The sequence below is a fragment of the Lottia gigantea genome (genome assembly GCF_000327385.1).
Source record: "Lottia gigantea unplaced genomic scaffold LOTGIsca_4, whole genome shotgun sequence".
NCBI lineage: Eukaryota > Metazoa > Mollusca > Gastropoda > Lottiidae > Lottia > Lottia gigantea.
This window is the reverse complement of record NW_008709379.1, coordinates 914,427-929,308: the sequence shown is the minus strand read 5'-3', so window position 1 is coordinate 929,308 and position 14,882 is coordinate 914,427. Positions and strand designations below refer to the sequence as shown.

General features: G+C 31.5%; 1 protein-coding gene across 1 annotated transcript in view; it reads right to left on the bottom strand.

Moving 5' to 3' along the window:
- Positions 1 to 1,853: 1,853 nt before the first annotated feature.
- LOTGIDRAFT_153606 (hypothetical protein) overlaps positions 1,854 to 14,882 on the bottom strand; it is a gene marked incomplete at both ends in the record, with an annotated part of 14,164 nt that continues 1,135 nt past the window's right edge. Inside the window, 12 exons of the mRNA XM_009059634.1 lie at positions 1,854 to 1,886; positions 3,072 to 3,160; positions 3,842 to 3,962; positions 4,472 to 4,566; positions 4,837 to 4,957; positions 5,276 to 5,361; positions 5,635 to 5,721; positions 6,319 to 6,362; positions 6,872 to 6,916; positions 7,349 to 7,393; positions 9,516 to 9,554; positions 13,220 to 13,299. Of these exons, the coding sequence (XP_009057882.1) occupies positions 1,854 to 1,886; positions 3,072 to 3,160; positions 3,842 to 3,962; positions 4,472 to 4,566; positions 4,837 to 4,957; positions 5,276 to 5,361; positions 5,635 to 5,721; positions 6,319 to 6,362; positions 6,872 to 6,916; positions 7,349 to 7,393; positions 9,516 to 9,554; positions 13,220 to 13,299 (885 nt within the window). The remainder of the gene's footprint in view (positions 1,887 to 3,071; positions 3,161 to 3,841; positions 3,963 to 4,471; positions 4,567 to 4,836; positions 4,958 to 5,275; positions 5,362 to 5,634; positions 5,722 to 6,318; positions 6,363 to 6,871; positions 6,917 to 7,348; positions 7,394 to 9,515; positions 9,555 to 13,219; positions 13,300 to 14,882) is intronic.

The window sequence follows — 14,882 nt, the reverse complement described above, 5'->3', positions numbered from 1 at the left end:
AAAATCAGTTATTCTTAGCAATGATACACAAATAGAAAATAATGGGTTATATATAACAGTAGGAGGATTTGATGATGTTCTGCATCCAAACATTTAACGGAACCTTAAAGAGACTGAAAAGAGGTTTCCAAGATTTTTTTATTTGCATCCAGGGCACTTATTACCTCTGGTTACTAATTCTAATTTCAGGTCCAACTAATCTCCCAAATCATTTAAAGCTGGCATTCACACAGTTGTGATAAAAATTTGGAAATTGCAAATTGTTGTAAATGCTATATCCCTGATGCACTTGAAAAAAAGAAATTCAGATTTCATTTTTCTTCGAAGTTATCTGATACAAGGAGTATATAAAACCTCTTAACAATCTTCTTATATATGTAGTACCTTAAACTTTAGTTTCTCTCAGTCCACTAGGCCTGAAAACAAACGTGTTCTCTAAGTTTATAAAGTGTGCTCATGGCTGTTTCTCTAAATTTTGTTTGTTTTGCAAAGCAGGGTGAGAATTTGACCAGAACCAATTGAATTTCAATGGGATATATATTGAAAACTCTTCTCCAATATATATATATACAGTGTCATATGGATTTATCAGTTTTGAGAATTGACGTTTCTTTTGCTTTACAGTGTAGCCTATGTGTAAATATTTTGGATCAGAACAATCACGCATGGCTGGCATATACAGTCAAATTAACAGCCCTGCAGTGGAAGGAACATTGAAAGCATTGTGAAAAAATAGTACAGAATAGACAGAACTGGATTACAATATGTTGTTTACACGTAGCTCTACTTTCATTTTGGCATACCATACTTGAGCATATATTGCAAATGGCACTTTCTTTTTCGAATTACCACCAATTTTCAACTTTAGTTTATATTTCAGATGACAGACTACAATTGTACTATTGTTTGTTTAAGGAAACACAAGACATCCCCCAAATCTGGGTTGTATTCTTGAAGGTAAAATGCTAGCATACTATTGTCAGCTTATAGAAACATCAGACATCACCTTGGTTATATTCCAAAGGAAGGTTCATTGTTAGGTTTGCTATTAGATATCACCTATTGCTGATGATGAACAACCATGTTTCTATTGCCAATTTTATCTTGCAAGTGTCTAGTATGCCAAAATGAACTCCTAATGATGTTTTTCTAGGCTACTAAAGCATAATTTCAAGCCAGTTTTGAAATTGTACCATATTATACAACTGTACTTATAGCTATATATATATCTGTATATGTATAGTGTATTACACACTGGGGCTACAAGATCTAAATAAATTTAACTTAATCTTCAGTCTTACTCTGCACAGCTTATTACATTATCAGTTGCTGATTTTCGCAAGTAAACTTTAAAATCAATATGGATATATACCTGAAATGGCCCTTTACCTTAATGCTAGTTCCGTAAGTATTTCTTAAAACTGACTGACTCATTTCTGTTATTATCTTCATGTATGTATCTGGGACATTTATAACTTATATTTACACAATTCTGATTTCTGATTTTAATCTATGGTTCCCATAATTCCACAAAAACTTTGACCAGATTATACATAGTATTGTGGCAAGTGCTATTCAAGCCATATGGTTGGACAGTACATCTCAGAGGGTGCAAAAAGATGGTAAATGTGTCCCTGATACACAAACAAACGCCAAACATTATGTTTTGAAAGAAAACTTAAGGAGTAGGGATATCTTATAAAATGAGAAGAATTCTGATCTGTTGTGCAAAGTAAAATTGATAATTATTTTCTAGATTTAATACAAACCAAATTAGGCTTGAAAATTATCAATAATCATTTAAGGAAAATAGCTCTCTAATAATTCACTTAACCATTTGACAGAACTAAACTTTAGCTACCTTTATCACTTGGATTTACATTTGTCTGTAATTAAAACACAATACGTAGCTAAAATTGAGTACTGTCAGTTTTCTCTGATTCTAAAGTATATTATTAGCAAGTTATCTCCCTTTAAAATCAAATTTATTTAGATAATACTAACACATATACAATATATTTAGTTACCATGACAATGAGCGTCGAAATGATCCCTGAGATGATTTTCGAGGTGGTTTCATATCGAGTACCGTGTCTAACATTTCCTGAATATCCCTGGTTAGACTAGACACGAACTGTCGTGCAGTAAAATGGTTGTTAAAAGGAGAGTGTGAAAGAAAAAAGAGAAAAAAAGAACTCAAATCATAATTATCAAAGAGAGATTATCTAAGGATCAATGACAGCATTAATGCCAGCTCATATAGAAAATCAGCAAGAACAGAACATTCCCTCCTGAGACTTTAGAATAAAACCTAAAACTCTTCCCAGAATTTTGTGAATAGTTTAAATAGAATAAACACAAATTTGATAAAGATGTCAAATGCCCTATTCTTGAAACATAAAATAGAAAGCCCAAACCAAAATTTAATGAGTTAAGTAGGCTAAATGACAACCCAAACAATAAAAAAAGAGAGCCTAAGCCCTGTTCCCCTGCTGAAACTAAACAGTTAATGAAGTTTCCTGAAACTAAAATTTTGATTAAAATAATGATACAAAGAATATAAAGAGGCTCAACTCAAATTAGAGTAAGTAGTAAGTGAGGGTTATTGTCAAATTTCAAACAGTGCTAATTTATTACAGAGAAAATGCATAGTTAGTAAATGTTTTAAGAACTGTTGTCTGTAACATGCATCAGGGATGGTAAAGATTTAGAATAATTTGTTAAGAGCCAGGCCAAAACTGGGAAAGTGGTGAAAAGTGAAAAAATGTAAATTTCTGGCTTGTGCATTTAAGAATGTATAAATCAAAGCACTCTGATTGCACTAAAGGATAAATATGGCAAAGAAGTTGTAATCCTTCACTAAAATAATTTGGTTTCAAGATCAAATCATAAATCAAGTACTGTGTGATTGAACTCAATTTCAGATTAGATTTTAGGGCAAAAGAAATGAAATTAGTAAATTAATGGGGAAAACATGCCCTGTATTCTTTCAGTAAATCATACAGTGTCATTTTCTTGTTTCTATCAGAAAAATATCACCCTCTAAATTCAGAATTTTCAACCAAAATTACCTGAAGAGCTTGTATATTTTCATAAAGTTGTTCAACAGTGGAAGCTCCTATCAATACACAATGTACATTTTCACTTCTTAAACACCAGGCTTGAAGATAAACAAACAAGAGATTCAAGATCTATTAAATTGTTTATTAAAAGGGACAGATTTGTATTTTTCAGGGGTTGATTTGGGTCTTGAAAATAAGTAAATAAAGTAAAGTAAAGAAGTGCTATATAAATGTACGAAAATCACTAAATTCCTTCAAAAATACTTCTTTTCTACATATATGGCATTATCTGAAGAAGAGAAGAGTTGCCATTTTAACTTTCAAACATGGATAATTCTGGATACACATGAGAATGATAGCTAAAATTTAAATGGTGAGCTGTGAACATTACTGATTACGTCCACTTACAATGACATGTTCTCCATTACTTTTACAGATTTTACTTTAGTCTCAGAAACAGGAATTTTTTAGCTAAGCTTATCAGTAATAGTGTTCACAGCTAACCGTCAAATTTTGAGCCTTGAAACCCATGTGTGTCCAGAATTATTTCAAGAAGGTTTAGTTGATGCATTAAGATTAGACAAGAAAGCCATTTAGTCATCATGCCATTTAGTCATCATTATGCCTTCATCTATATGTTTGTATTTTTGTTTTTATATATGTCTTCATCACAATATGTCATCAACCAATTATGACTTTTCAGAGACATAGCCCAAAGGAAACCTTAACACAGCTGCTCTTCATAAATGCAGCATCAAATGAGTATTCCTGCTACCTACCTATCGCTAACTGTGCTATAGAACAGCCTATCTTATCAGCTATTAACGCCACTTCTCGTAACTTAGCCTGCTGTCTTCGTCCCTCTTCACATAATATCTTATCCTTCAACCAACAATAACCCTGTGTAAACAGAAATTAAACTCGAAATTCTCAATACTTACCTGTGAATCAAGGTACATTGTCACAATTGACGAGAAAAATATGATTTTGTAAAGATAAGTCAAACAGTTAGCATGTAACAACTTCTCAAGGCAGTGGCATAGAATTAAATTATTATAGGTCATTAAAAAATACTTTGCAGACCTTGCACAATAGTCCAAAAAAGCAAAAACCATTTTATACAGAAACCATTAGATAAGGATATTAATCCATACACTTAAACTACCTCTAAATAAAGTCCTGTCTGTTAGCCCAATACATGTGAAAAGTAGATCATAAAACTCCTTCCGGGGACTTTTCAAGTTTGTGTTTTGAATCATTCCGAAGTGTGTATCTATTAGTAAAGTGCCCTCCTGTTTCAGCCAAAATATAACCCTCTGTTTTGGCAAAAAGTATCAGATCCATCATCATACAATAATAAAACTGTAATCTTATATAGCTCAGAAACAACCAGTCAGCACGATGCTTACCTTGCAAGCTGCTCTGGAATAAATTGGAACACCATCTTCATATTTGCCTGATAAAATACCACAAGCTAGTGGTGACCAGGTTATAGTTCCAATACCTACAATTCACTTTTAGTTACAATTGACAAATGGTTCTTTATCTATTGCCAATAGCTGTTACTACTAAGCATAAATAAGATAGGAAATTACAAGGCACATTTCAATAAATGAAACCATACTTTTGTTTGAAATAATTCAATTGCTGACAAATTTCCCTTTCCAAAACTAGCTGCCTTGATTAAAATGGTGACTAATGAATTTATCAGCATGAGATCTGTCAAGCGCTATTCAATAAATACTAAAAAACACAATGTAAGAAATGAACCAACCTATTTTTTGGAATAATTCAGGCATTTGAACTTCAACCTTTTCTCTTTGGAATAAATGATACTCAGCTTGTTCTGCTATAGGTGGAATCAAATTAAACTGTCGGGCAACGGAATATGCTTCCTGCAATGGAATCGAGATACCTTTTGTCCCAAAACAAAGACATGATCTAATGTTAGTCTTCTCAAACAAAATTTATTTTTTTCATAAAGCACCACAAAACTGAATGAATTGGATTAATGAAAAGGCTATACAATGTTCAAATTCTAAGACCAGACACAACTGTCTGGATTATACTCCAGAAGGTGGTCCACTGGTGCAAGTTAAGGCACTTTGAGACAAAGTTATGATTTAACTGCAATTTTATTATCCTTCATATTCTGTAAATTTCAATGATTGCCTCCCTTGAGTCAGACTAAATGTTATCAAATCGTATCTTACCATAATTTCCATTGGACTCCAGCGTGATGTTCCCCAGTAAAGAGCCCAGCCCTGATTTATAATATGAGTAAAGGCACGTACAATCTCTGGAAAGATAAAAAGACAATGACATATGACTGATACCGCTAAGATTTGTGAGCTGCTAACAAGGGTGATCAACCCAACAATTCAATGAAGAGTTACATAGCTCAGATTACTATAGCGGAGTTCAAAAAGTCATGCTGTTAGGCAGGCATAGCCACCAAATTGATTGACACATAAAAGCATCAAACCCAACCAAAGTTTGATCCATCAAATGCTTAAATAATTTCACTCTTGTCAATATTGTGCTTTATTATGAAACAAAGCCCATTACTAACCTTCCATAGGAGTGTGCGCATCAGTTTTATTTGCAAATACAACATCAACATATTCTAACTGTAGCCTATCTAGAGACCCTCGTATACCTACAACATTAAAATCACATATCAGGTATTGATCCTAACAGTCTCCTTGATTTCTCAGAGCACAAAATTTGATTCTGGTATTTAGTCTTGTGATTCAGTGAAAAATAAACCAATTAGGCTAAAATAACTGCCATTAAATGAGTGAAGTCATTAGATCTTTTAAACTCTTGTTTGACAAATACTGCTATATCAATAACACCAATTTAAATGGTACTTGCAATCGTGACATCAAAGCCTTGTCATGTTTCAAGGATTTACGGAAACCACAGGAACCACATAATATGTCAGACAGAATACCAGAATGGTGCAAGCTCAGTCAGTCAGAGAATTGCTTTGTTAAATCAAACAAATTATGGTCTTGGGTTCTAATCTCTGTCACTTATTATTACAGTCAGCCCAGATGTAAATGTGTACAGATAACCTAGAATCTAAGAGGTTTTGCCAAGTTACAGCTAGTGGAAAGAATCCTTGTGAACCTAAGTTGCTATCCTTGTAAAAATAAGTTGTTAATTTCTCTTCTGTCTATCATAATTGTTATTTCACTCTATTTTGACACTGTTGCATGTTTAAGTATGATATATCATAGGCCTAGCTTACCTTCTACAATATGTTTTCTAGATAAACCTTTCTCTGTTTCTGCTCTAACAATATATAATAGATATATTAAATACTATTTGAAAAATGAAATGAAATGAATGTAGTACTATGTCTTATTTTTCTGCACTTGGACTAATGGAGAGGGATCCATTTGATAAAGGTACAGAAATAAAATGCAACATCCTAGTATACCAAGAGAGTTTCTTAAATATTGTCTGCTGACAAGACTAAACCTATATATGAGATAACTTCCATATAAATGTCACTTCAACTAGTGATATAATACTAAAAAAAGAATCATCAAATAATAATGATTTGTACAGCAAAAGCAAACATGAAGATTTTGTTCTTCCATAATAATTTTTGCTTCGATAAATATTTATCACTCCACCCCAAAATACTACATTTGTTTTGGTATGCAGAGTCAAAACATACTCCATCGTAGAGAATTTTGTTATAAGAATAATATTCATCTCTTGATTATAAAAAGATACCATCAGAATTGTGGATATCATAAAAAAAGTGTTGGCAATATAATAAAAGTTTATCTTACTTGCCGCCCCAGAATAACTTGGTAGATATGATATAACTAGACCTCCTGTAATGATACGAAATATCTAATATATATCATATACTATACACATTAGTAGCTCATAGATAGTCCAATATTTCAATTATTAATAGTGATATGATTGAGCACTGCGGACATGTCAGATAGTTGGGGATGTCAGAGGGCATTACAGATATTAGGGCTTCTGATTGTGCTGTATTTGCCAGTCATGTCTGATATTACCTCCAACAATAGTAGGAAATATCAATAAATATAACATTAATAATCATAGATAGCTCCTTGATAGTACTATATTTAAATAATTACAGTGATATCAAGGGGCAATGAGGACATGTCAGGGCTGTGGATTTAGATGTGTGAGCCAGTCATGTCCAAATAAAACTAAAACAAAGCCATAAAAAACATTAAATTCTGAAAGACAAACTATAAAAAATATAAAGAAACTCTTATACTACTTACCTCCAATTTTTCTTCTTTAATATTTTACCCAGGGTCACTTCTGCTCTGAAATAAGACAGAATACTCCATCAACATCAAATGATGACTGTTAAAATGTAACAAGATAAATTGCTGGTTAAGATCAAATATGCCAACTGGTAGCTTTGTTTCAATTGAAACATTCACCTGCAAGGAATATTTAGCTTCATATGTCATATGCTTCTTCAAATTTTATTTTTTTTACTTGTGTCGCATCACGGGGATTGTATTTTTTTTTTTTTCAATCATCATTTTTTGATCAGTTCTTTAAGGACACCAAGACAATGTTGCAGTTAGCACCCATGTGGGCACAGATCAAGATAGTGACATCCTAAAACACTGAGTTTTGCATCGAACTGCAAGAACCATAGACCTCTGACTAAAAATTAGAATAGTGCAAATGATGCTATCAATGTCCCAAATAAACACAAAATATCCAAAACCTCTTTACAATGCCTTTAAACAGTCTCATCAGCAGACGTACTGGGTCTGAAGATAAAAAAGGTTTTAGTTTATGAGATTTTATTTTCGGAGACAGCTATCTGTAGAGAAATTAAATTAACGACAGCTTTCTCTTTAACCTGCTAAGAGTATGTATAAATTGTCTGTCGAAAGTAAACAAAGTTTCAGACGCAAGGTTAATTCAAAGTGTTAAATTCAATAATTGAAATTGATTTTAACGTCACCAGAAACCTAAATGCACATCATTTCAAGTTGAAATTCATTGAAATCAACTTGTTGACGTTCAAGATCAATATTCCAACTTTAATAAGAAAAACATTAAGTCAATTTTAAAGATAGAAAATTTCAGACAATTGTTTCACTAAAAAATATCTGCGTGGGAGAAATATTTAACATTTCTAAATTTACACTTACAGTTGGAGTAATTGATAGTTCAACTTTGGTGTCTGGGACACAAAGGCCAGTTTCACCAAATCTCAACTTAACTTCATTTCAGTGTTCCTGTTATTTGATTGGTAAATTTATTTTAGTTTCTTTTAACTATCCAACAGTATTTCTTAATATCAGGATTTTATTTTAATGGAACAGGACCAGGCGCATTATTCTTGAAAACTTAACTTATAATAATGATATTAGCATGTAAGCCATCTGATTGGTCAATCACTAAAATCGATTTTAAATTTAGTTGTTTAATCCAATCAGATTACTGTGTTTCTTAAAATCTGGATTTTATTTAAGTAAAGATTAGGAGAATTAGGCCCCAATTCCTAATGCCAGCCAGGTTTTGTCAAGTTTCTTAGATTCATGACCCTTTGGCTGTTTAATGTTCAAAAATAAAGATTAACACAGCTCTGTTATAAAACATGGCATTTTTACGGGAGAGCCAATTGGCCATAGTCCTCCGTTCAAGCCTGTTTATTGCTCAAAATTCATCTCTGGCCATTTGAAATCCGTTGACTTCCCTGGGCCTCTAGCAGACTGCAGACCCCCAGCCTCTCCTAGGAGAGACACATCTCATTTTTGGCCTCCCCCCAAAGCAATTTTTAGATACGCCCCTGGTTATATGACTAAGAGGCTTTAATTATTTTCAGCACTGATTTGCTTGGATTGCTTTAAGAGTCAGTGGAATCTTCATGAAATGAGGGCAAGTGCTTACTTTTTTTCAAAGCACCTGATGGTACTTCGCTTTGGAGGAGTCCACTACCACACAACTTTTACTCTCGACTTTGCCATACTTTGGATGAGGTTTTGATTAACAGAATTGTCTTGCTTGTACGGAATTTTTATTTCACAAAAGATTATTTTAGTGTTTCTTTCATCTGATTGGTCCATCACAATGATCATTTTGATATCAAGCTTAATTCAGATTGCCATATTTTTAAAATCTGGATTTTTATCTAAGTTAAAGTTTTATGAAATTGGACTTCGATACATTTTCTACAGCCACAAATAATTGGAAGGTTGATCTGACTGAGGCTTTTAACTCAACCATGAATCATGCATTCAACTTTAAGTAGATATTTTTTATTTTTATATAGAACTAAAAACACTCTCTATCCTCTCTTTAAAGATCAATAATTTCATTGAAAATTGTTTAACTTGTTTTGAAGAACTAACAAAAAGGCCAGCAGCTTGCAGATTAGAATAATATAATATTATAGACCACAATTTTTAGGTTAAAACTTACAAATCATTAAACTTTGATTTCTTAGTACAGTCTGAATGTCTACAATAATATTATATAAAGACTTCAACTTTTTATTCAGAAAAAATATTCTTATTCAGAAAAGTAGGATGTAATTCTCCATTCAATTTCAATTCCAAATCTGATCTAGAGCTAATTTGACAATAATTATATTTGGAGGCCTGACTCTGTCAGTTGAAGGTCTCTTTTTCCCAAAAGTATTTATATTGTGTCTGTCTCTTTTAAATGTCAAATCTCATGCCATATTAATGAATTCTCCTGCCACTCAGTTGACATGTGCTATGAATATAACTCAATATAACTTAATTGTCATACACAGTTGCTGGTTTATTTTAAAGGGGCAGGTTCACCATTCGTTTGACCAATCATACTTTAGTCTCAGAGACGTTAATTTTTTAAGCTAAGTTAATCTGTAATAGTCTTGACAGCTCACTGTTGAAATTTGATCCTTCAAATCCATGTATGTACAAAGAGAGGGTAGGCCTACTATAGGCGAAAGCCTGTTCCCCAATCCTATTATGTACAGAAATATTGTTTATACAAAACAAGAGATTATCCTCATTTAATTGAATGTTAAAATGATGACTAGTCTCCCAAAAAAGGGTGAACTAAGTAACCTGGATGTCACTGGTTATTTTGCAGTACAGATATCCCGGTCTCTGTAGAATTCAACATCTATTTAACTGTCATTTGGTTAATTATTGAATTAATTCTCTCTAGTCTGCTTGGCATGTAAAATGGTCTGTAGAGAGGTAAGATTAGTACTAGTGCTAGGTATTGACAACCTTGCTGATTAATACAATATTACAATATATAATAATAATAATAATAATAATAATAATGATAATAATAATAGAAATAATAATGATAATAATAATAATAATGATAATAATAATGATAATAATAATAATAATAATAATAATAATAATAATAGAAATAATAATAATAATAGAAATAATAATAATAATAATAATAATAGAAATAATAATAATAATGATACTAACTAGAGCCACTCGTGGCACAGAGTGGGACTTTGCAAATGTAGCAATTTGCTAAAGACCCCGAAAAAATCAACCTTCGACGATAATTAGATCAAGTGCAAGAACAGTCTAAAGTTGAGAAATTTTCATTTTTTAGAAGATTCTAATACCGTAAGTAGACGTCAGACCTCACAAATGAAAGTATCAGCAGATAGCCAAGGTCAATGACCTTTGATCTTGTAAAGGAGAAGGTCTAAAAAGGTCAAGATCAAAATATATCCGTCATCAAAATTTCTAATTGCACACGACTATAAAACCAGAAGTTGACATAAGACAGCAAATATAAAAGTATAAATAGATAGCCAATGCCAATGACGTTTGATGTTAGAAAGGTCAAGGTCAACAAAGGTCAAGGTCAAAAATTGAAAATTTTGAATTTCCAAAACCTCTTCCTTTTTTTGAACTTCGAAGCGGAAACAACAGAATTTTTAAGACAAAGTGGCTCACAATATGAGGTAATTGTATGCAAAGTTCCATTTTGAACAAATGTATACTTTGCGAGTTATGCCCCTGGCCAAAAATGTCAATAATGAGTAATTTAACCCGGAAGTGCCACGCCCACTTCAATTTTTTTTGCATAGGTTAATTGATATTCAGAATGTTACGTTATGTTCGAAATGTAAAGCTCCTACATAATATAGGTCAAAAGATATAGGTCAACAAACGTCAACAAAGTTGAAAAATGAAAAAATCCAGATGTTAAAACCCGTTCCTTTTTTGAAACTATAAAGCTGAAACAACTGAGCTGTTAATACATACTGGCCAAAAGGATGAGGTAATTGTGTGCAAAGTCCCTTTTTGAACAAACGCATCCTATGCGAGTTATGCCCCTGCCTCTAAATGTAAACAATTAGTAATTCAACCCGGATGTGCCACGCCCACATAAGTTTTTTTGTCATAGGTGAATTCATATTTAAAGTGTCTACTTGTATTCCAAATATCAAGGTTCTACATCAAATAGATCATACATATACATATACATATACCAAGCTCAAAAAGACGCAAATATTGTAAAAAAAAAAAAAACTCAAATTTGAAAAAATCCCGAATTTCAATTTTGCTTTAAAATAACGATTGTTATATATCTATGTAAAGTGCATGAGAAGCACATTAGGAAACCGAAAAAATTAACCCTCTAGGTTAATTAGGTCACGTGCTAGAGCAGTCCAAAGTTGCGAATTTGGCTTTATACGGATAGCTATAAAACCGGAAGTACATGTGGGAGGTCAAAGGTCAAAGTATCAAATGATAGCCAAGGTCAATGACCTTTGACCCTATGAAGGTCAAGGTCATCAAAGGTCAAGGTCACATGGTGTGATCGTTTAAAGCTTTAAAAAATTTCAACCGGAAGTTGCAAAAAAGCAAAAGCGAAATTCAAAATTCGGCTCCCAATGTTTTTTGCGCAATCGATTGCAGAATACATTCACATCAAATTTGAGCATATCAACTTTTACCCTGAGGCCCCATTTTGAGTTTTACAAAATTGTGTTTTTTCAATATGGCGGCCAAAGTATCTCTTCCGGTCTGGATTTTATTTTAAAATCGGCCATAAAATTTCATTTGCCAAAGATCAGCCAAATTTTGTTGACCTACATAAATTACACCGGAAGTTATTCAACCGGAAGTAGATTTGAAGTTCAGTCGCTTTCCTGTTGAAAATCGGAAATGACGTACAAAATTTGACTGTATCATATTATTAACATTAGTGAAGTCTCTTTGCATTTAAAATTTCAGATCAATCGATGCAAAAGCAAAAAAGTTGCAAAAAAATCGAAATATTTGATCGAAAAAAGTGAGCGACGAATTTTCGAATTTCGGAATTTTTCAAGTGCTATCAGGTCAGAAATTACAGGTAGATTTTAAAAATGAAAACCCGAAGAAAATCGATGCAAAAATTCGCCTTCTAGAGCCGATTTTCGACTTTTTGCACATGTTGAACTGTGGCACTTCTTGTTTTGCAAAAATGCTCCAATTTATATTTATGCACATCGTCACCTATATAGAAGGTCTATGAAATTTGAAACGTTGCTGCAACTACTGCAGTCTAAGCTCGGGAAGGTGTGGACGAAACGAAAAAGAATGGACATTTCGATAACAAACTGGGACTTTGCTGAAAGCAAAGTCCCACAATAATAATAATTGGGTAATCAATTAGGACTATGCCTTTTTAACATTGAGCTTGTATAGAATATATAACTGTACATAACACATGTACAATGCAATAATAACTTATGTAAAGTAAAAGTAATTTAAATGTTGGATACACAAATAAAAATACAAATGATAATGCTCCACAAAAATGGAGTTTAGACAATTTCTTGCAGGAATAAGCTGACTTGGCCTGTTTGATGGCTGTAAAATAGCACTTAATCTTCAAAGTTTCAATGATTTTTAAAGACTGTCTGTTAAGATAAATCATATTAATTGTCTTTAAATTGATCTGCATTTTCAGTTCGGATCAGACAGGACACACTGGAGATGTGAACTTTTCAAGAATATCCTTGTTAAATGTATGTAATGCGCCTGCCCACATTCAGTCAGACTTTTTCGTTTCGTTTTCTTAAAAGTTATTATCTTAAATCAGCCATGAGAAATGATAATAACCAACCAAAATAAAGATATAACAATAAATGAATAAAGACTTACTTGCCAGCTGAGTAAACTTCGGCAGTATCAAAGAAATTTATACCATTATCATACGCCAATGTCAACAATTCTTCTGCCACCTGAATTATTACATCATAGTATCAATAATAGCGATAATAGAGATAGGAGGTATAATTTATAGTATATTGAGTTTCGTTATCTGAATTACTACATCATAGTATCAATAATAGCGATAATATCAATAGAAGGTATAATTTATAGAATATTGAGTTCAGTTATCTGAATTATTACATCATAGTATCAATAATATCAATAGGAGATATAATTTACAGTATATTGAGTTTCGTTATCTGAATTATTACATCATAGTATCAATAATAGCGATAATATCAATAGGAGGTATAATTTATAGAATATTGAGTTCAGTTATCTGAATTATTACATCATAATATCAATAGTATCAATAATATCATTAGCAGGTATAATTTATTGTATATTGAGTTCAGTTATCTGAATTATTACATCATAGTATCAATAATATCAATAGGAGGTATAATTTATAGTATATTGAGTTCAGTTATCTGAATTATTACATCATAGTATCAATAATAGCGATACAATAGGAGGTATAATTTATAGTATATTGAGTTTCAGTTATCTGAATTATTACATCATAGTATCAATAATAGCGATAATATCAATAGGAGGTATAATTTATAGTATATTGAGTTTCGTTATCTGAATTATTACATCATAGTATCAATAATAGCAATAGGAGGTATAATTTATAGTATATTGAGTTCAGTTATCTGAATTATTACATCATAGTATCAATAATATCAATAGGAGGTATAATTTATAGAATATTGAGTTCAGTTATCTGAATTATTACATCATAATATCAATAATATCAATAGGAGGTATAATTTATAGAATATTGAGTTCAGATATCTGAATTATTACATCATAGTATCAATAATACAATAATATCAATAGGAGGTATAATTTATAGTATATTGAGTTCAGTTATCTGAATTGTTACATCATAATATCAATAATAGCAATAGGAGGTATAATTTATAGAATATTGAGTTCAGTTATGTGAATTATTACATCATAATATCAATAATAGCAATAGGAGGTATAATTTATAGTTTATTGAGTTCAGTTATCTGAATTATTACATCATAGTATCAATAATATCAATAGGAGGTATAATTTATAGAATATTGAGTTCAGTTATCTGAATTGTTACATCATAATATCAATAATAATAATAGCAATAGGAGGTATAATTTATAGTATATTGAGTTCAGTTATCTGAATTGTTACATCATAATATCAATAATAATAATAGCAATAGGAGGTATAATTTATAGTATATTGAGTTCAGTTATCTGAATTGTTACATCATAAAATCAATAATAATAATAGCAATAGGAGGTATAATTTATAGTATATTGAGTTCAGTTATCTGAATTATTACATCATAATATCAATAATAGCAATAGGAGGTATAATTCATAGTTTATTGAGTTCAGTTATCTGAATTGTTACATCATAATATCAATAATAATAATAGCAATAGGAGGTATAATTTATAGTTGATTGAGTTCAGTTATCTGAATTGTTACATCATAATATCAATAATAGCAATAGGAGGTATAATTTATAGTATATTGAGTTCAGTTATCTGAATTAT